This window comes from Podarcis pityusensis (genome assembly GCF_964106645.2).
Source record: "Podarcis pityusensis genome assembly, chromosome: 9".
Taxonomy (NCBI): Eukaryota; Metazoa; Chordata; class Lepidosauria; order Squamata; family Lacertidae; genus Podarcis; species Podarcis pityusensis.
This window is the reverse complement of record NC_138034.1, coordinates 42,226,222-42,248,576: the sequence shown is the minus strand read 5'-3', so window position 1 is coordinate 42,248,576 and position 22,355 is coordinate 42,226,222. Positions and strand designations below refer to the sequence as shown.

The 22,355-nt window shown below is 43.2% G+C and overlaps 1 protein-coding gene and 1 pseudogene across 5 annotated transcripts in view; both read right to left on the bottom strand.

Moving 5' to 3' along the window:
- The window catches only part of MAML3 (mastermind like transcriptional coactivator 3), a 266,582-nt gene that overhangs the window by 214,345 nt on the left and 29,882 nt on the right, over nucleotides 1–22,355 (bottom strand). The window contains exon 2 of one of the 4 annotated variants that reach the window (XM_081021875.1): nucleotides 18,151–18,234. The exons of the other annotated variants lie outside the window; for them this stretch is intronic. Coding sequence (XP_080878001.1) covers nucleotides 18,151–18,234 — 84 coding nt within the window. The remainder of the gene's footprint in view (nucleotides 1–18,150; nucleotides 18,235–22,355) is intronic. 4 annotated transcript variants of the gene reach the window in all.
- LOC308485979 (enhancer of rudimentary homolog pseudogene) lies at nucleotides 1,231–6,699 on the bottom strand (annotated as a pseudogene). The gene is made up of 2 exons: nucleotides 6,678–6,699; nucleotides 1,231–2,386 (listed from the first exon to the last, which is right to left on the bottom strand). The product of its transcript is annotated as an enhancer of rudimentary homolog pseudogene (transcript).

The following is a 22,355-nucleotide window of genomic DNA, read 5'->3' as shown; positions in this document are numbered from 1 at the left end:
GGCACATTCATGAATGCAAGAGAGCCCCCAAGGCCCCATAATGATGAGCTAGTAAAGCACCACAGTAGTAACCTCAGATTGGAGGAAAGGGTTTCATTCTTCTATGGTCATGTAAACAGCATGCTATTAAGCAAGGCAGTGACTACCAGCAAAACGTAGCAGGACATCTCTACAAAGCATGAGAGAGAATCAACAGTTGTGGAGAAGCAAATGAGAAGCTTTGTTACAATTAAGGTCCTTGCTGCTCACAGTCGTGATGGTTTAGATGCCAGCGCCAGCCCTGCCATTAGGCAGAGTGAGGCAGCTGCCTCAGACAGGAAATGCTGGCAGTAGGGAGTAGGTGTGAGGTGTTCAGAGGACAGAGCCGTGTGTGCCACATGGCCTGCCCTAAGCCATTTAAATGAGCCTTCTGCCATTCAGTGTGATGGAGGATGCTGCCCTATTGCCAGCATTGAAGTAAAATTCAGTTGCTATTTTGCTTCTCTCCTTTATAAAGCAATTGGGAGGGGGAGTCAACTTGTATTTAATAAAACGTCTGATAAAAACCGACCCATTTTCAATAATGCAGTTCCAACTGTGGAAGTGACACCACAGTTGGGTGGTGCAGGGACAGGCAGGGAACCAGTGCAAAATGGAGTAACTTGTTAATAAGCACAACAGAGTCATATTTCCACCTTCGAAAGTGTTGTGTTGATGGAACCTTGCCCATCATCTGACGATTAGGATATATTGGTATGCAACCTTATGTCAGACTACTGGTCCAGCTAAGCCCAAGTACTATGTACACCAGGGATTCCCAGTCTGCTGCCCTCCAGTTATTGCTAGACTGTAATTCCCATTACCTGATCATAGGCCAGTAGTAGGCACCACATAGGCTGCCCTTAGACTACAACTTTGCTGACAGGAGTGGTAATCCAAAAGGGCACCAAGTTGGAGAAGGACTACTTTGGTATATCAGCATCTCTCCAGGGTTCCAGGAAAGGGGCCCTTCTATGCCCATGATCCAGAATCCTTTACTTGCAGGTGCCAGAAACAGAACCTGGCATTTATTTGCATGCAATCTTTGACAAACCTTCTCTATTGTTCAAAGCTGTGAATATTATGCATCCATAATTTACAATGGCGTTTAACAGCACACACAGATCACTACATTTTTGTTGCCAAACAAGGACTTTTCAATATGATTTTTTATTTGTCTCAGTCTTTCCTTGTATGCAATGCAGGAAGCAATATATGCATATTTGCAAAATGTTATTTAACTGTAAACAGAAAGCAAAGCACTTAAGCTTCACATTTAAAAAGAAAAGCCTGATGTTTAAAAGTGGACTGTCATCAGGGCACTTAACACTGACCTTCCTGTGTCCACACCTACCGCACTCACTGTTTTCAAGAGATCACTTATCCAAGCTACTGTTCACTGTAGCAATCTGGACTTTTGGGAGAGTATTCAAGCATCAACCTAATGCAATCCTCCTGAGGGGGTGTGTGTGTGTGTGTGTGTGTGTGTGTGTGTGAAATAAAACTTCGTATCTACAAATAAACTACTCATTTTCACTTTTTTTAATCTAAAGATTATTTATTTTATTCTTCATTGCCTCCGAGAAATAACACTGGGGGGAATCCTAGAGAGGGGTACATATAGCGACTGTGGTAAAGCAGAAGTGAATATCGTGAATGAGGGACAAAAGTAGAACTGTCTAAGTCAGCAGTTTGCAACCTGTGGGTCCCCAGATGTTGTTGGACTACAACTCCCATCATCCCTGAGCTCTGGCCTTGCTAGCTAGGGGTGATGGGAGTTGTAGTCCAACAACATCTGGGGACCCACAGGTTGAGAAAGGCTGGTCTAAGCAAATACAATTAAACTAAAATACCAGCAGAAGGCATATCCTTACTTCTTTGAGTTTTAAACTGAGAAACCCCCTTGGAATTCTAACAGATTTTGTCTCAAAAACAGACTAACAAGAATGAACAGGAAGACTACAATACAACAACTTTCACCACAGAACGCTGTACACACCTGTTGTCAAAACCCTTCCCTCAAAACCCCCTTAAACCATGGTGTCTTATTTGCTTGCTTGCTGAGCTTGCCTATGGAGAGGGACATAAGATCTTTTCCTTTATCCAGTCTTTATTGTATGTCTGGTATGTCTGAGTATCAGCACAATAAACAAGGCAGCTGAGGTGAGCCAAGTCATCAATGAAATCAAATTACTGGCTAATAACATATGTAATAATTGAAGGCTTGTTAGGATTCATTCTCTTCAGATGCTCTTCATACATTTTACAGGCACCTTCCATGCATTCATTCACAGACTCATAATCAGCCTAAGTCCTGCCTTCTGGTCATTTGGTAGCTGAACAAGCAAAATTGTGTGAGACACGGCGACTCATTCCGTTTGGCTCAGGAATGAAGCACAAAACTCAACGACTTTTCTACCACAATGCACCGCGACCATCGGAAAGCACTGCTATAAACGACTCATTTTAAAGCAATGCTAGTTGAAACTGAAGTTATGTTGATTCTCTGACCTCACTGAACAAGTTTGTTATGAGGTTTAAAGCACCACAGAAGAACCTGTAATCACACAGCATTCATGTCCTCACTCAGGGTTTCTCCTGCTACAAGCACCTAGGGTAGGAACAACCTGAAGTCAAACAAGAGGATGATGGGCAAAACCAAACACCTGATGAAGTACTTTCATCAGGCCCTCTGACTGGACCACTTGAGCATCCTTATGTATATCAACTTGACAATCACTTCCTAATTCTTCTGATTAAGAGGGCTTTTTTAAAAAAATCATCACTCATATGGCATTTTTAATGTGCTACGGGCTTTAGCATCCTTGTTTCATTCATCCCACAACCACAGTGGGAGAAGAATGATGCTCATTAAGCAAGGGAACCAGCTATAGAGGGCAGAATGTGCTTCAGCCCTCTCAATATTTTGAGGCAGGTTGTTGAGACCCCACCCAGTATTGAGGGAACTCCCATCCCCTGCTGCCCCTGGGCAAACACCAGCACGCCAGGCAGAAGGCTTGGAGAGCAATTTTCACTCTCCGCACCCCATGCCACGATCGCCTGAGTGTCTCGGAAGGTGTCCGCGCATCCTGGCAGGCGTGGCCCGATAGGGAGTGGAGCGCTGCATGTGTGATGCCATGCACGCACAATAGCCCCCCAGTGTTGGGCCCAACTCTGTGTGCCTGCCAGTAAGTCAATGTCAGAGGTGCAATTTGGATTCAGCTTTCCCAGGTGTGTGTCCATCTGTCCACTTGTGGTTTCAAGGCAGCAGCAACAACAAAAATCTGTAGGGCAATGTATCTTCCCCACAATGCCTTCCGCCCTATAAATCCAGTTGCTCTTCAGGACTAAACATAGATGATGGCGACATCAGCAAAACAAGATGGCACCTTAACCTGTTGCTCTTTAACGTTTGGAAATAAGGCACATTGTTGATGTCTAAACACAACACAGCACTCGAATTTCTACTGCCCCAGATAATTTGCAATGCGTAAGACACTTTCCAGCTTCCTCACTTATTTCAGTGGAGAAGTTGCACAGCTCTAGGAACGCAAAGCTGCAACACAGAAACTCCACAGAAGTGGAGCTCTGTTTCACTGCAAATGTGTTTATAACTGTAGTTTAACTCAAATATATGCCAGTAAGACTCTAGATGTGCAATGTATCTATGAATTACCTATTTCATTCCCTGCAGTTAATGCAATTGTTTTTTGTTGTCCTACCTTTGCCATGTAATTGGTAAGGAATAATAGTATTACAGGTCACCCCAATGTCTGCCAAGTGGGAACAAGATTCCAGGGTCTTTGCACTCCTCCAGGGTTTGTGCTCCTTTGGAATGAGGCATGGCAGAGACTGCAGTGTCTTTAATATGGTTTGTTTACACATATTTACACCTGAGTTTAGGTGGAGGGAGTGTAGACCACAGGGCCATAGTATGGGGGGCTGTGGCCCTGAGCGTGAACCAGTGTAGCCAGGCAGGGGGCTCAGCCTAGTCCCACATGGCTCTGGTGGGGTCGTTCTAGTGTCATTGGCTAGGCTGGCACACACACCCCGCCCGCCTAGCGCATGCCTGCCCCAGGCACCAGCACCCAATGCTATGCAACTGGTAGAACATTATATCCCAATAGTGTCTTTTGTGGCTCTCCTCATAGCTTCAGCCTGCTTGAGTCCAGTCTCTCAGTGCTGCCTCTCCCAACCAGCCCCACATGATGTCCTGCCCCTCCCTTCTTCTCAAAAACCTTTGCTCCAAAAGCAACTCAATCCTGGTGTAAAAGGGCATCTTTTTTCCTGTGGTGACATCATGCCCCTCTGTAACCCTGGTAACTTTCCCCTCCTAACTCTGCTATTGTCTTTTGCTAACTAACACACAGCTAGGGGAGGAACTCCACCCTGCTCCTTGTCTGACATTGAATGTGCCACCTTTTCTCAGGGTAATGACTGCCATCACCCGTCTTTGCTCTTTCATGGCACCTGTCAGCTGATTTCCTGAACAGGAGAACAGGCTCAGCCTGTATTCTTACACTGCACATACCATGTTCCCTTAATACTCCAAATCTTAATTACAGCCTACCATTTGCTAAATCAAGAATTTTGGGGCATCTGGGCCCTCTCTTACACATTCATAACAATAACTTCATCTTCCTGGGGGCTCATATCAAAGTAACTCCAGTAGCAGACACTAGGGTCACTATAAAAAGTCTTTATTTTCATACACAACCTTTTCAGGATTCCTTGACTCTATCCACCTGATAGTGACAGAGTACACATGACTCTGTATTTTATTTATTTAGGCAGAAATTGCATTTTCATTTCCCTTCCTTTCAATCTTTTAATTAAATCTTTCAGGAAACAAAAACAAAAAGTTGTGGATGTCTGCATTTCCACCCTCGAACGAGCATCTTAGGTTCCAGGACACAGAGTGCATTGCACATTCTGATCAGGCCATTTCCATTGTACTTAGGAGTGGGGAGTTTAAAATTCATGAATGTTGCAAGGGCACGGACAGCGCGTCCACATTGTACAGCCTTTAACATGTGCGGAACTCTGTGATCATAGCAGCATGTGAGGTGGCAGTTTAATGATCTGCAGCTATAGCATTTATTCAAAGCTTTATGGGGGAGGCATAATTATGTAATAAAAATCCTGTTTCCCTAGTATTCTCCCCCTTCCAAATGAATAATATATTCTGCTGCAGTGGGACTTTTTAGGACTGCCAGTGGCTAACCCCCTTTGCATTAAGCTTGCTGTCAACTTCCTTCAGCAGGAGAAAGCCACAGATCACACCTCCTGTGCAAGCAGCTGTTTAACCTGTGTGTGTGTGTGTTCACCTTTAACATTGATTTTATTTTTGATATACAAGTTTTCTGATATACCAGATTTGCACAAAAGAAGCCCACACAGGCCCACACACGTGTGTGATTCCAGTCCAAGAAACCTGAGGTCAGTAACATTTAAGCATGGTGATTGTTTTGAAGATATTGCAGCAGGTAAATAAAGGAGCAAGCCCCCTACCATCAAAATAAATAAATACTTAATAATTATAATTATAATTATAATACACATCATGCACAACCTCAATTAAAGTACACATGTACTTAGCTTTAACGCCATAGATCCAGCTAGTACAAGACTGAAGCAATTATGTTAACTTGGGAAAATTTTGTGAAATCAGGATCTTTATGGGAAGGATGTGCAGGGGAAAATAAAATGCTGAGAGAAGGTAATGCAACAGACAGCGGACAAAAATGGGGAAAACATTTCATGCTAAGAAATAGAAAATTAGAAAGCTGATACTTGTGAATGGCCCCCCACCCCCACCCCGCGCCACTCCGGCCGCATGCTTTAAGGTTGCATGGAGCCAAAGGAATGTATCTCTAGGAAGACAAGGAGGAAAACTGGATAGAACAAGTTTTGGGCAGTGTTGCAGCTTGTGGAGGGTGGGGAGCAGCAGTTTCAGCTACAAATTCAAGCAGCAGCAGCAGCAAACCCATTGCTTTTACTCTGTGTGGCAAAAAGGCTCAGCGTGGAGGACTTAACTAGAGGCTGAGGGCTACTAAGGAAACCACAACAGCAAGCAATATTTTTAGTTTCTCAGCAGATGCATTGAAGGATTGTACATTCATGTTTACACGGAACAGGATAACTTGCCAAACTTTTGGCATGGCCAAAAGAGGCTGACATGGAAGGCAGATCAAGCTAAAACCTGAAGCGCACATTAATTGCAGTAACTGCTGAAACTGAAGCTGGTGGAATTTCTACATTCCTTGTAGGCTCTTAAGCAACTGTATGACTATAAGCCTCCTGGAAGTAACTCACATGGTGCATTAAAATAAATCCCCAATGGATTTTTGGAAAGGATGGAAAACACTACCTCCTATGATCTCATCTGTCTACAAACCCAACACTCCATCTCGAGCACAACAGCACTGAGATTGAGGCTACAGCATCTGTAGAATGACAGCGACCCATTTCCAATGTCATGTTCTAATCCATTTGGAACATCTTGCAGGCTCAACGGATCTCATCCTGTGTTTCTAGTTCCATGAAACCAAGTTTGCTGTGATGTCAGAACTGGGCTAACTATAGTTAGCACTAACCTCTAAATCATAATTTAAAGCAGGGCTACAAAGCATGCTTTGAAAGCTAGTGCTAAACATTACCTGATTCCTGATGGTACAGCATGTAGAACTGGACGGGGGGGGGGGGGCTGTATATAAGAGGGAAGGTATTAGCCAACTGTTTGCTTCCAAAAGAGCATGGGTATGCAAACGTGGGTGGCGCTGTGGGTTAAACCACAGAGCCTAGGACTTGCCGATCAGAAGGTCGGTGGTTCGAATCCCCGCGACGGGGTGAGCTCCCGTTGCTCAGTCCCTGCTCCTGCCAACCTAGCGGTTCGAAAGCACATCAAAGTGCAAGTAGATCAATAGATACCGCTCCGGCGGGAAGGTAAACGGCGTTTCCATGCACTGCTCTGGTTCACCAGAAGTGGCTTAGTCATGCTGGCCACATGACCCGGAAGCTGTACGCCGGCTCCCTCGGCCAATAAAGCGAGATGAGCGCCGCAACCCCAGAGTCGGTCACGACTGGACCTAATGGTCAGGGGTCCCTTTACCTTTACCTTATGCAAACTAAGGCCCGGGAATCACCTTCTAAATCTGGCCCCTGGGCAGTCTGGGAATCAGCATGTTTTACATGAGTAGAATGTGTCCTTTTATTTAAAATGCATCTCTGGGTTATTTGTGGGGCATAGGAATTCGTTCATTCCCCCCCCCCCCCAATATAGTCCAGCCCCCCCACAAGGTCTGAGGGACAGTGGGCCAGCCCCCTGCTGAAAAGGTTTGCTGACCCCTGCAACAGAGCCTCTGAACTGAGTCTACAGGGCTGATAATCTCCTCTATGTCCAGAAGAGGTAGGGCCTGAACATAAACTTGACAGAAACAGAAAACAAAAGCGAAAGCAAAGTTTTGCAAAGGGGAATATTTATGTAAAACAACATAGTTTGTTCTCATGGCTTCTGTGAATCAAGTTACCCCATCATACTGTTAGTTAAGACAGTAATTTAACATCTAGAGTCATTTTCATTATAGTTCTCTGAGCTGCTAAGAACTGGACTGGACAATTTATCCAAACATATAATTTGGATACCAGTATACACCAAGCAAAAGAGGGAGAGAGATAGAGAGAAGCAGTTGCCTTCTTTCCATTCAACTATTTGACACTGTGTGTCAAAGCTATTGTTGCATCACTTCAGCTGTCCTGTGTATATTCCTTACTAATGGGTTTAACAGCTAAGAAACTAGTCCTTCTGCCAATATAAATGCAAGGCTATGCCTTAAAGCCTATCACTTTTATGTCGATCAGTATCTAACTTTTTATAAGTGACTTGGCAACTGTCTATTATGAGCAGTCGCTAAACATGCTTTTCAGCATGTAAGGTGCTTTCTGACATATACTAAAGCATCCTCATCACTCAAGTCTACTTGACTCAAGGTGGGTGTTTCTGGGTGTGTAAACATGCCAGCCTTCCCAAACCTGGTGCTCTCCAGGAAGTTTTGGACTACAACATCCATCAATCTCAGCCAACACAACTCTAGTCCAAAACATCTGTACGATGCCAGGTTGAGAAAAGCTGATCAATGGACTCACTAGTTTCCAGGGTGGTAAGAGGCCACATGGTTACACGGGGACTCCATTGATGCTTGACAGGAAGTTTCCAGAGTAGGTTCTGCTCTCAATAACACTGGCTTAACTCTAAAATAATATCCAGCAATGCCAGGGGGTAAATTTAAAATTAGTGATGAAAATGTCTTAGTACCACTGCTTCCTTCAGGTGACTTCATGCACCATTTTCGCAATGTGCATCTAAATATGAAATGTCATAAGAAAAGCAACACCACTTTGAAATACAATATGAGTGAAGAGGCATATAAATGCTTCAAATGCCCCCCTGGGGGGACATTTAGTTCTGTCCAGTCCCAACATACATATGATGTTGAATTTTCAGTTAATTTTCCTTGTTTCATCTGGAGTCAAAGGCTGAAATATCTGACAAAGCTTATCCCCAGCCCCTCCAAAAATCTGCTTCAGCTTTGTATTATCTTAATCTATCAACTTATCTTAACCTATCAACTTAACTATTCCATCAAATCCAAAACACATTACATTGAAGTAACTCTAACTGATTTTAGTGAAATACACACCTTTGGAAATGTCTAAGTCTGCAGCCTATAAAGGTAAAGGTAAAGGGACCCCTGACCATTAGGTCCAGTCGCAGACGACTCTGGGGTTGCGGCGCTCATCTCGCTTTACTGGCCAAGGGAGCCGTACAGCTTCCGGGTCATGTGGCCAGCATGACTAAGCCACTTCTGGTGAAACCAGAGCAGCACACGGAAACGCCATTTACCTTCCCGCCGGAGCAGTACCTATTTATCTACTTGCACTTTGATGTGCTTTCGAACTGCTAGGTTGGCAGGAGCAGGGACCAAGCAATGGGAGCTCACCCCGTCGTGGGGATTTGAACCGCCAACCTTCTGATTGGCAAGCCCTAGGCTCTGTGGTTTAACCCACAGCACCACCCGCATCCCTGCAGCCTATACCCATTCCTAATTTCAGTGGTTTTCAGAATACTTTTAGCCAACACTAGGAAACATGTTTGTGTGCTTATATACAATGAACTTTAACTATTGGGAAGACTCCAGATAGTCCAGGGTGAAAGAAGTAACTGAACACACACAGCCACACACACATACACCTACAAATCTAAACACTGACTTCATAATATTGAGGGATTCAGCCAAGCAGCTCCTTTTCCAAGGGCAAAACTGCAGCTTTCAAATTCAGTGCACAAAATACCACACTTCCCTACTTATCCCATTCTGTGTACATTAAAAACAAATCAACTGCCTTTAAAGGTAGGCAGATGTGGCACTGGGAGGAGAGGGACATGAGGAAAGGCGAGTATGTCAATAATTGTTCTGTCTGGAAATGGTTAAGTAAACAGCAAACACTAGTCCATCTTATTTCATTCCAGTTTATTATTATTATTATTTTGCAAACTCGAAGTCAAGGCACCACTTCATGAGACCCAAACACTGAGGTACAGAAGCTGGAGCAGGAAGAATCTATGAACTCCCCACTCCCCGACTTGATAACTGAAGTGTATCATCACTGAATGTTCTTCTGTAATGGAGCCAAAATATGGCTACTTCCATTTCCCACACCCAAGCAGGCTTCTATCTGCAGAGGAACTGAACATTCCACTCCAAACATTTCTCCAAATCAAACAGCACCATTAAATGTGAAAAGTGAGATCAATGGCAATGGTGCAAGCCCAGCTAACTTACACAATTTCTTTTGTTTTTTAAAGACACAGTGTAACTGTCTAACACAATTTGCTGGATGAAGATGCAAAACAAAATGGAAAGCTACAGAATATATTGATTTCTTGGGTTGCATTGGCCAGGTCCACGCATCACAGCAAGTCATACATTATGTCTTACTGTGCATGAGCAAAATCTTGCCTGCTTCAATCTTCCCCAATTGTACAGGGAGGAACTGCTGGTTACACAGAGAGTCTTAACCATACCTAGACAGTAGGCTATGCTGTGAAATTATTATTGACTATTATGCTGTAAATGTTTATGTGCATGGTCATCTAAACCTATTTCTAAAACATTCTGTGCTATTCAGAGAATCCAGATCTGATTGAGAAATGGTATACAGACAGAAAGCGAGTCTATAAAATATTTTTGTAGAGCATTAGGATTTGCTGAAGACCCAAATGTCAATGTGGTTCACCAATTTCCTTTGGTCCTTTAAGATGTGGCTTCATTTTAGAAGAGTATTTTTAATGTTTACAGGGTTATTTCATTTTGGGGGTAATATTTTCTCTTCTTCCTTTTAATAGACAATGCAGACAGCAGAGATCAACTATCCCAGCTTGTATCTAAGCGCTAGCCTGGTAGCCACATGGAAAAAGAAGCTGCATAAGAACATCCTGTTCTCAGTGGCCAGACAGAGGCCAGGAGGCGAGTGAAACAGAACCTCTCTCCATTGGCAATTCCCAGAAACTGGTATTCAAAGCATACAGATTTCAGCAATGGAGGCAAAACACAGCCATCATGCAGGTGGATGCATTAAATTCCATGTAGGCAATCGAAGGGATTGGCAGAAGAGGGATGCACTACTCAACCCCACCTCTGTGCCCAGCAGACTTTCAGAACAGACTGAATTCCCACCTCTCTTCTGCCAAACTCTAGCAGACTTGTCTGACTGCATTCATTTATATTGCATTTACAAAAATGTGCACTATTTTACTTTTTTATTATTAATATCCAGATTTGGTTAAATTGTGTAAAATGGTTGCCTATTTGTTTCCTGAGCCAAATTCAGTGTTAGGGACTTGCTTCTACAGACCGAGATAGCTTAGGAGTCAAATACTCAAAGGAACACCTCACCCTTTACCAGCCTGACCATGACTTGAAATCTTCTAAGGGAGCTGACTCTTTTCCACAACTCATTGTTAGCGAAAGTGCATTATGTGGTGATACAAGAGAAGGCCTTCTTGGTGGCGGTGCCCTCCCATTAGCAGTATGCCAGGTGCTGACATTGCTATCACTTTGGCACCTGGTCAAGACTTGTCTATTGGTGCAGGCATTTTAAGAGCTTTACTCTTTGACCAGCTCTGCTGCAGTGTGTTTTGTTTTTAGCAGATTCTATTCTGATTGTTTTATTGTTATGTTTATATCATGTATTGCACACCCTGCTCTGGGATCTATATAAATGAAGGGCAGGCCATAAATATTTTAAGGAACAACATAAATAAAATATTGTTGTGGCTCTTTGACTAAACCTCTCCCCCCACCCCTGCCCCAATCCACTGTAGCAATGAATCCCACAGATCACGCAGCCTCTCCCCTCAAATTTTATATATAAACATTTTTTCCCTTTCAGGTTACTGGATCAACTAGATAAACTTCTTCTTGTCTCAGTGCAAGTGCTATGAATTATCACGCCCTAATGTTTTGTTTTATGCTGCACCCAATCAATTTTCTGACTGCTCCGTTCCACACAGCAATTCTAGCCCTCTAATCCTGCCGACTCCTAAAAGGCTCTTCTTCCTGAACTTCACAGCCACTGTGGCGTTAAATGCACAGCCAGAATCTGGGTCTACGTTTCCTCCCCAAAGGCTAGCGTTTAATAATTAATACAATGGCCTCCGATTCCACATTCTGAATTGAACATATGGGAAGCCTCATTCAGACCTCCTCACAAGTTTTAATTTTCCTCAGCATAAAGTATTCCCTGTGCATACAGAGCTCCCAAATAAGAAGAGCCATTGTTTATTTGTTTGTTTAAAACATTTTACCTTGCTCTTTAGCCAAGAAAGGCTCCTGGAGTGGATTACAATATCCATAATAAGACAGCCCTTTCATTCATGACACAAAAGGAAAAAAGGATGGCGATAGGGGAGACACACCAGCTCAATCACCAGCTCTAAGTTACAGTTTCAGAACCCTTCTCCCTAACATCCAGAGCATTCAAACATGCAGTTGTCTCCTACATTCTGAAACCGTCATTGCATCAGCATAAAAATTACCGGTTTTATTTCCTGAAGCATTCTCCAAGTTGGGTGCTTTACTCAGTTTACAAATAAGAGCACATCTTTATAGCATCATTGTCACTACTAAGCAGTGATTTAGCAGTACCAGAGAGTGCTAAATACGGTGGTGACTAAACAAAATTTTAAAAAATTCTTTCCAGTAGCACCTTAGAGACCAACTAAGTTTGTTACTGGTAGGGAGGAAGGCAGGGAGACTAACAGTAGGGGGAGCCAAAGTCAATGACAGGCCGAGCCAACTAATTCTGCTTTTGTTGCCATACTTTTTCATATTGAGTTCAACATGGGCAACGCTCAGGTTACATTCACACCATACTTTCTAAGCGCTATGATTCTACTAAACAGTAATGGCTTCCCCCAGAGAATTCTGGGAGCTCTTGTTAGTTAAGGCACTCTATTCCTCTTCCAGAGCTACAATTCTCTAGTGATTTAACAATCCCTCTTCATAGGGAACTCTGGGAATTGAAGTTCTGTGAGAAGAACAGGGGTCTTCTACCAACTCTCAATGCTCTTAACAAACTACAGCTCCCAGAAATCTTTGGGGGGAAACCACAACTATTTGAAGTGGCATCATACTACTTTAAATCTATGAATGTGGTCTTAGATTAAAGAGGACGACACCGACAGTCAGTGCCACCCCATGAACTGATAGTAAGGCAGGCAGATGGGGGCTCACTGGGGGCAGACGGAGTTTGGTGGGGCAGGGCCTCATTTATCCTAATGGACCAGACTCCACTGCAGATAAAAGAAGTCTAAGCAGAGTGTGGTTTTATTAAAACAACTTTGGCATCAGGACTCAAAGCAAGGCCTACCAAAACCTTTCATGGCTGTCAGGCAGGAAGTGAGAACTTGAGTCCTAAGCAAAACCTGGGCTTGGAATGGCTCCAGTTTCTGGTGTGCTAGACTGGCTAGAACAGGGGTCACCAACCTTTTTCAGCTGTGGGCCGGTCCACTATCCCTCAGACCTTGTGGGGGCCCGGACTATTTTTTATTTTATTTAAAAAAAGAACAAATTCCTATGCCCCACAAATAACCCAGAGATGCATTTTAAATAAAAGCACACATTATACTCATGTAAAAACACGCTGATTCCCAGACCGTCCACGGGCCGGATTGAGAAGGCAATTGGGCCAGATCCGGCCCCCGGGCCTTAGTGTGCTTACCCCTGGGCTAGAAGAACATGGACTGGGCTCTGTGCATATTGTGGAGATGATAAGAGAGTTTGCCATTGAGGCAGACAAACCCCAATGTGGGCAAGAGTTCAGGGAATGTTGGGAAGGGAATGTGTGTAATCTTCAGGCCCCCAGGAAACTGCAGAGAAGCAGAGTACGGTCTTATTAAAATAACTTTAGAAACAAGTACTCAGAGCAGGGGTTTAGTTCAAGGGTCTTGTTCCCTTGTAAGTAAAATTCCAGTGGGGCACATGCCTATGGTAGGCATGGATGCTCTTACTGGTTTTTTTAAAAAGCTCCCAGGACTCTTTTTGGTTAAAGAGTGGGGCATAAGTACTTTTAAAGCAAACACAAACATCCTGCTGCAGGCCCCAACACAAATGGAATGGTCAGGGGTGGGGAAAATGGGGCCACGCCTGCAATCTGCATCGCCCAAAACTGTTCATTTAAAACGCCACGGCAAGATTCCATTTTAACTTGCTACTGCCAGTGTTCCTTCAGCTGAACAGTCATTCAAAACATACAGCCTTAGGGAGATGTCTAATGTTACTCATACTCTGAGTATATCCACCGAAACCAAGAAAATCCACTGCTTTCAGTGGGCCTACTCCAAATATGACTTAATTGGACGTCACCTTTAGTTTCTGTGTTAATTACCAACTTTCTCCATCTACTTCCCTTCTGCCCACCCAGAAGCACTGCAATGTGTTTTAAAAACATGAAAATACCTAATAAAAAAAAGAAAAATACGATAAACAAGTATAAGACTTAAGAATAAAACCATGGAAAGCAAAAGCCCTTTTCCCAACCCTACTTCATGCTAAAGCTGAACTAGAGGAGAAACTATGTGAGCCCCGTTAACCAAATAATTTAAAAAAAGCCCTCCAATTAAAGTGTTACAGTTCCTTTAAATCCCAGAACAAACGGTGCTGCTGCTCATGATCCTGGAGGATGCAGCGCAATAATTGTCACTTAGCCACTTAACTCCCTGCTGCATGGCTCAGTCACTCATTGTGGTTTATCTCTCAGCCAATTACTGCTGTCATTTGCATTTCAATGTGTACCATCAGGAGCCAGGGCAGAGGCAACAGCAGAACAGGAAATGGAAGCGCAGCAACTGGTTATTTGGGTTTGATTCAGACAACAATTTTGTGATTGGGGGACAGAGGTTTGCTCTCTAGAAATGAATTTGCCTTTGTTGTGCCTCCAGCTTCCTTTCAGGCAGTCTCTGGGGTTGATGGACAAAACGGCAGTCAAATTTGTGGCGGAATGAAGCAATACAGGTTAAGTTTAGCTGTAAACCTGCTGAAGCCAATGGAAAATCATCTAAGGCTACAAATCCAAGGCACATTTTCATGGTAGTAAAACCCACTGAAATCAGTGGGATTTACTTCCAAGTAGGCATGCATAAGATTGCCCTGGAAGACTGAAGTAGTTGAAAACTGTTCTCAAATAAAAATAAAATGATGGACTGCATATTCACATTACATTATGCTCATATCTTCTTTACAATGAGCTCAGGGTAGTGTACAAGACAATGTCGTGTCTCAACAACCCCATGAAATATGTTGGGCTGAGAGGGAGTGACCTGCCATGGTCACTCAATGAATTTCATGGCCAAGTGTCTCCTCTGCCCAAGTCCAAAACACTAACTTCTACACAGGCTCATGCTTATTTATTTCATAAAATTTATACAGTATGCTGCTTGGATATAGGAAACCCCACAAACTTGGGGAGCAATTTATGATAGGACAGTGCTTTCATTCCTCTTTGTGTATTGTCATTCAACATTTAAATTGGCTCCCACCATACATGAATATAGTATAAATAGCCCTTTTTTTTTTTAGTTACATGAGCCTATTTCTCTTTTTATTTAAGTAATTTAAATGTAAGATTTTGTTTGCTTTGTACTTTTAAATGTGCAAGCTGAAATTCACGCTAGCCCACTAGGCACAAATATAACCTGGAACACTGCTCTTAAAGCTTCTGCATTCACAAGGTAGCACACAGCTAAAATTTACTGCCAAATTCCAGACATCTCTGTAAACAGCCCAGATGATTCACAATATTTAGTGTTTAGGGACCAGATTCTTCTTTTACCTAGTTGACAGAAGGAACATTAATCTTCTCCTGCATCTATCAGCAAGCTCACAATGACATTCCATCACCATGTGGTCTAGCAGCAGCAAACCAAAGGGAAGGGAGGCACCTACCTATACTAGTGGCATGTCAATGTATTTTTCTCTGTTACAAAAAAAACACAAATTGGCTATCCAATTTCTGCAGTCAACATGAACCAGATGCTATACAGAACCATCCAATTTAATGGGATCAGGTCCATTTCCTTGGCTTGGTTCATTAACGATTAGGACAATTCATTCCGAGATACAGGTATTATTAAGCACAAGTGGAATATTTGCAAAACACTGATGAAGAGCAAAATAAAATGCTACCCTTCCCTACAGAAAATACGACTGGAAACTGGTCTTGCATCAGCTTGATGCAATCGCAGAAAAGTGTTACGCTCAACTGACTGTGCAGATACAAAATCCAACAAAAAAAATCTCTAAAAGAAAAATCTGATAGAAAAACGTGGATGACTACAGTTCCCTTCCTTGTGCCACATCCACTTGTTCTAAATAAGAAAGAAAAAAAGGAAGCTGTCTTATACTAGGTCACACAATTTGTCCACCTAGCTCAGTGGGTAGAGCGTGAGACTCTGAATCTCAGGGTTGTGGGTTCAAGTCCCATGTTGGGCAAAATATTCCTACACTACAGGGGGGGCTGGACTAGATAACCCTTGTGGTCCCTTCCAGCTGTGACTGACAGCAGTTTCCCCGGGCATTAGGGAGTGTCTCTCATCACTTGTTACCTGGACATTTTAAACTGGAAATACCAGGGATTGAACCTGCATGCAAAGTGTGTACTATTCCATTGAGGGATCCCACCCAATTAACCATGACACCATGACACAAAGTGTCCAGAAATAATAACGCCTAAAAAAGCAAGCAGGTCGTGTGTGAAAATAGGTTAACTGAAGGCCAGTACAAAACAGCAATCTTTTCCTGCAGCTTTTTATTAAAATTGGAAAACGTAGATTCAAACCATCAGCTCCCCTCCCCCCACAACCAAGTATATTGTTTTAGAGAGTCATGAAGACCCAGGCAAAACTCTGGATTGCCCACAGGCGAAGTTACAGAGTCACTCAGTCACATCTCTCCAGACCACCCTGTTTCTATTTTAGTCCTACCTCTTAGAGAGTGTCACAGTTAACAGGAAAAAAGGTCATGTGCAAATCTTGTTCAAGCATAGAATCTATGAATTCATGGTCCTAGACTCCCGTCCCAAGGTAACATACCCAATGGGCTGTTCCACCAGGAATACCAAAAGCAGAAATAGAAGCTTTATGCTTTTTAAAGGATATAATATAAAGAGCCCTACTAGATCACTCTAAAGGCCAATTTAGTCCAGCATCCCATAGCCCACAGTGGGCAGCCAGATGTCTATGGGAAGCCCACAATGATGGCTCTGCTCAAAAATCCTAGAACTGTATTGTGAACCTGCTTAAGTTTCTAATGGTCTTCAAAGACAGCCCCACATACAGGGTGTTGCAGTAACACAGCCTTGACATGACCACAGTCAGATCCGCCTTCGCTAAAAAAACAGGCACAGCTGACTCACCAGCCCAAACTGGGTAAAAAAGCACTCCTGGCCACCAGTTGTTGGTGATCCCCCCCCCCCTTTTCCAAAATCTGGGGCCAGCAAGCAGCTGGTTCTCAAGTCCAGAATCTAACAACACAGTGCACTGTCATCGCTGGCACTGTCTGCAAAAAGCCGGCTGCCTCCATCAGGCAGAAGGGAAATGCCGAGTGCTTGAGGTGTAAGAATAGGTGAACTTGCTTCTACAAGTTATGTATGTGCACATCTAATTGCTTCTCTCTCTGAGTAGCATGTTTGTCTGTGGTAGGGCGTGAGAGGGTAGAGCAGTGCAAACACTAGAAAATTATTACTTGCTTTCAGTCCTAGTACTATTCAAAAATAGCAATATTCAGGGCACTTTCCATTAGAAATGGCTCCAAGACCCACAACTCTCTGGCCTGGACTTTACCATGCTGCCCTGACTATTCCAGCTAAAGGAGAATCGCAACATCTAGCAATTGTTAGCTACAGCTGCTTCCATAATATTCGCAACTGCAAATTACTAATGCTTCCAAGTAGGACACAGAGCCTGTGTATCCAGATCGGCCGGTCTCTCTAAAAGAAACACACCAAAAACCTGAAAAACAAACTTCCCAATTTCACTTCTAACCCGACCTCAGCTACTCTGAAATGCACAGCTAGATGAGGCAGAAACGTGACCTACTAAGTGAGGAGCACAAAGAAAAAAGACCTAAGCAGCTTGAACAAGAGCCTGGAATGAAGATGGGAGGGAGAAAGAATGCAGGAATCATGCTAGGTGAATTTGCTGACCTTCAGAGGTTATGACAGTAACAGAGTGACATAACATGGGCTGCAGCCAAAAACAGCACAGGCAGCCTTGAGAATACTCCAAGCAATCATGCTGTTTTTGTTAATACGCCTCAGTCCAAACTGGTCACACTGCTTCGCTTTTCCCAGAACACATAAAGCAGAGCAGAGGCAGCACAAAGGGCACCATACCAAGCTAGCTTCTGTTTAAGCATATAGAACACGTCACAGACACACTTATGGGCATGATTCATACATGAATATGCCGGAATAACCACTGTGGATTTAGGTCTATAAGGCTGAGCTGGGGTGCTGGGTTCCTAATGCAACAAAACAGAAAATGGCAGCAAGAAAATGGCCTGCCACGTAACTCACTGGCTTAATCATCTGGAGCTGTTCACTCTGCTGGTGGTTGTTTTGTGGGGCACATGTACCACTTCCTCTTGATTGTGCGGGTTGCTGTGGTGGGAGGGAGAGAAAATGGTGGGTGAATTGTCCTACTTTGTAGGGAGTACAATTAGTTCAGTAGTGTGTTTAGGTATGGGAAATGAAGGTTTAAATGCCCACTTGGTTATGACACTTAATGGTTGTCCTGAGGCAAATCACCACAGCCTATGTTACAGAGTTGTTGTGAGGATACTAGGAAGAATAAAAAATGGCCATTCTTGCCCTCTCAATGCCCCCTCAAGAAATGAGAGGGTTGCCAACCCATGGCGCCCACAGATGCCTACAGTGAAAACCCCAGGCAGTGGGCCCAGACTCTTTAAAAAAAAAAAGAATGAAAATTCAAGGTATGTCTCTAGCATTCCTGAAAGTTATGAAGCAAAGTGTGCAGGTTCTGATCTAAGTGATTTCTGTGAAATGAGTCAAGTTAGCTACTCCCACCTGCCAGTGTTTTCAGCCAATGAGTGATTGATAAATGTTGTTTAGACACTAAGCTACAGGAATCACTGGGGTCCCAATGGGATATAAATGCAATAAATAAGCTTCCCACTTAGCTGCTTAAGAAAGCTGGAGGGGCCAGCCAAGTGGAGATGTCAGTCACCATCCTGGCATCTAGGGATCTCCACATGGTCACAACTGGACGCACACCAGTCACAAAACCCGTGTGATGTCTGGCTCGTTTCTAGCACTGTCTGAAGCCCGCCACACATACCCTCTTCCTTGTCACAACAGAATAGAGATAAGAAGAGCAATTGTGTGAGCCCCCTACAATATGATAGATAGGATAATATTTTATATTCACAAAGTATGGTTGTGGAACAGGCAAGTACAAGTTTGCAGTCTGCACAGCTGTCTTCACTATCTCCCAGTCAGCTTGGAGTATTATATCATTGTTTTGTTTCATGCTGAATGTTGTTTTGCTGAATGATCACTGGCTCTTGGGATCTAAGCCCTGCTCTTACCTAGGAATGTCATGCTGATAATGAAGAGCAGTATGCCAAAGGATACAGTCACAAGGAGCCATCTTTGGCAGAGGAAAGACTGCAGGAGTAGTGCCTTTCATACAAAATGAACTGAAGCTGGCAAGATCACACTGAACTCTGCTCTGCCTCAGAGACCATGAAATAAGTAGATGTTAGCAATGGAGTTCAGCTGAACATACAAGAGGTGACCAAATTAAATATATATGCCCTTAAAACTAGAAACCTGGGAACTTGCATCCGGTGGCTCAACTCTATCTGGCAATTCTGCAGAAAGAGGGGGCTTGTCAGGTGGAAAGTGTCAATAAGCTATTTTATCACAGATGCAACCCAGCTAACCTGCACTATGGGGAGCATACACGAAGCATAGTGAAGGGCTTGGAACTTTTTATAGATATTTTGTTGAAATGTGTTGCTACAGACATCTTCCCCAATCTGGAGCCCTCATATGTTGTTGGACTATTTTTAGGAAATAAAAAATAATTTCTCAAGCTGAAGAGCGATACAAGTATTTCACTGACCCAGAACCCGCACTATTCTCGCTACAGCAGTGGTGGAAAGCCTGTGGCCCTCAACATATTGTTGTGCCACCTCCCACCAGCCCCAGCCAGCATGGCCAACAGTCAAGGATGAGTTGCAGTCTAACCCCAGTGTTAGAGAAATAGTATGTGTGTGTTATAAAACCTCGGGGTCCTCTGCCAATATTGAGGTGTTGCATCAATGGGAAAGAAACTGCTTTTTTGTTTAATGGAATTCTCTCACCAAGGCTATCGAGAGAAGAATTCTGATAAACTCCTGTGACGCTATATTTTAAGTTTTGGAAACAGAACTTGCTCCCTCCACAAGTCAATTAATTTTATGTTACATTTGGTAATTTGGAGCCAATAAGTGTCCCATATGATATAATGACTAAAGACCTGCATCCAAAAATCTAACTGGCTATCCAATATTTGGGAAGTCTACTAACCCTTTACGCTCCCTGACTCACAATTTTCCACTCACCTTGCTTTTCCAATATCTTCTCTCTCATCCCTAGTAAAGTTGAGCTGATTTTTTTCAGAAGACTTTCTTCTGCGATTTTTCCTTCTCTCACTGCTTACCCCTCCCTCCCCCCAAATGATCTATTTGCAGAACTTTCTCTCGGGGGCATTGTGGAGAATGCAAAATGGCGTCCAGGCTGCTAACACAGTTACTGCCACCGCCATTTGCAGTGGCAGCAAAATATCAAAACTTTAGGAACAAATAAACTGCGCTACTACCACTGCTAGTTCCACATCCTGAGAAACTAGGTGAAATGTTCTGCTGCCCACAAACAGGATGGACAGTTACAAGAGGCCATTTGCATACAGCTGTAACCTTTAAGCCTTTCCGAGGTTCTCTCCTTCCAGCCTTCACTATCCCTCTGTAACCCAGAGCTAACAGGCAATCAGTTATTAACATGCTACAGTGGTACCTCAGGTTAAGAACTTTATTTGTTCTGGAGGTCCGTTCTTAACCTGAGGTACCACTTTAGCTAATGGGACCTCCAGCTGCCGCCACACCACCGCTGCACGATTTCTGTTCTCATCCTGAAGCAAAGTTCTTAACCTGAGGTACTATTTCTGGGTTAGCAGAGTCTGTAGCCTGAAGCGTCTGTAACCCAAGGTACAACTGTATATACAAAAGTTCTACATACACTTTGTTCCTATAAAGCGCCATGCATGGATAAAGTGTCAGGTATAGATACGGAAAACTTGATTTAAAAAATAAATTACATGGTGATAAACCTTACAATTAAATATTTGTAAACAAGCTAGAAAGAGGAAAGTAAGGAAATATGGAGAGAGCATCCACAGTCATGTACTTGAATCAATTTCTAGTGTGGCAGGAAACCACCCACATGCAAATACAGACAACTCTTCCAAGGGAGACATGCATCCTGACGGTAGCTGACTTTATTGTAACAGGAAGCCTCCCCCTTCCCATTATGCACTATTGGATTGTCTGAGGCAGACACTAACAGCAGCTTTTGCTCTCCTGCAAGGAGCTACAGGCAGCCAATTACAGGAACACAATATGTACAGTTGATGCAATGAAAAAAAATTGGAGGACGCATCAACCTCTGGCAAAAACACAAATATTTTCATTCAAATATTGAAAAAAACCAAGACCTTACCCAAAATAATAAAAGCACGCAAGGTGTCCGTCCCCCCAGCCTAAGATACAGCTTTTAAACAAAATAATTCCAATATTGGCTTTTTAAAATGGCTTGTTAACAATTGTGCTGCAACTGCATCTGTCATTACAAAAGCTCTTTACCAGTGTTAATGTTTAACTGAATGTTTACCAATTAATTAGCACTTATAAGCTAACATTGTGGACAAAAAAAAAAAGGAGAGCGCAGTGCAAATTTAGCTCCTTTCCTTTCCATTCTCTCTAGCTATTTTGTTTTTATGGGTAAAAATGTTTATGAGACACAGACCACCTTACACTTTCCTAGCAGCCTACAAACACAGAATAGGTCCTACCTGACAAAGCACTACAAGAGAAAACTAACAAAAGGCTAAGCTGGAAGCGTGATCTGCAGACGGTAGAGGCCGACCCCAGCAACGCAAATGCACAAAACTGTGGAGGTCTGTGATTATGCTGTGAACTGCAACCTTGGCTGGGAAGCTGTATCACTTTGAAATATGTTATTGGTATTGTCCATCTCCTCCCCCCACCCCACTCTGCATGAGAACAGATGGTTAAACCTTACAACTAACCCTGTGCCATGGATAATGAGGTAATAACTTTGTTCAGGCAACAGCCCCTCTGGTTCCTACAGCCATTAACATCCAAAGAGCATCGATCTGCCACATGCCAGAAACAGAATGTGTCTTTACCAGCTAAACGATCCTGTGGTAAGAAAATGGTTCTAAGGGCTGAATAACTGTGCCATTTTAACTGCTTAGAAGCTGAGCATAGAGATCTCTGCATCACAGTGACACAAGCCGTCTTACCTTTGAAATACAAAAAGCACAAATATATGCACCGAAACTCAAGCATGAGAATCACAGTCTACAAATGCAACAAAGAGTATTCCCATTGCCAATTTGCCTCACAAGGGGTACTTGAAAACAAAACCAGAAAACATCACACTTGAAAAGAGCCACGACAGAAACAAGAAGAAAATGA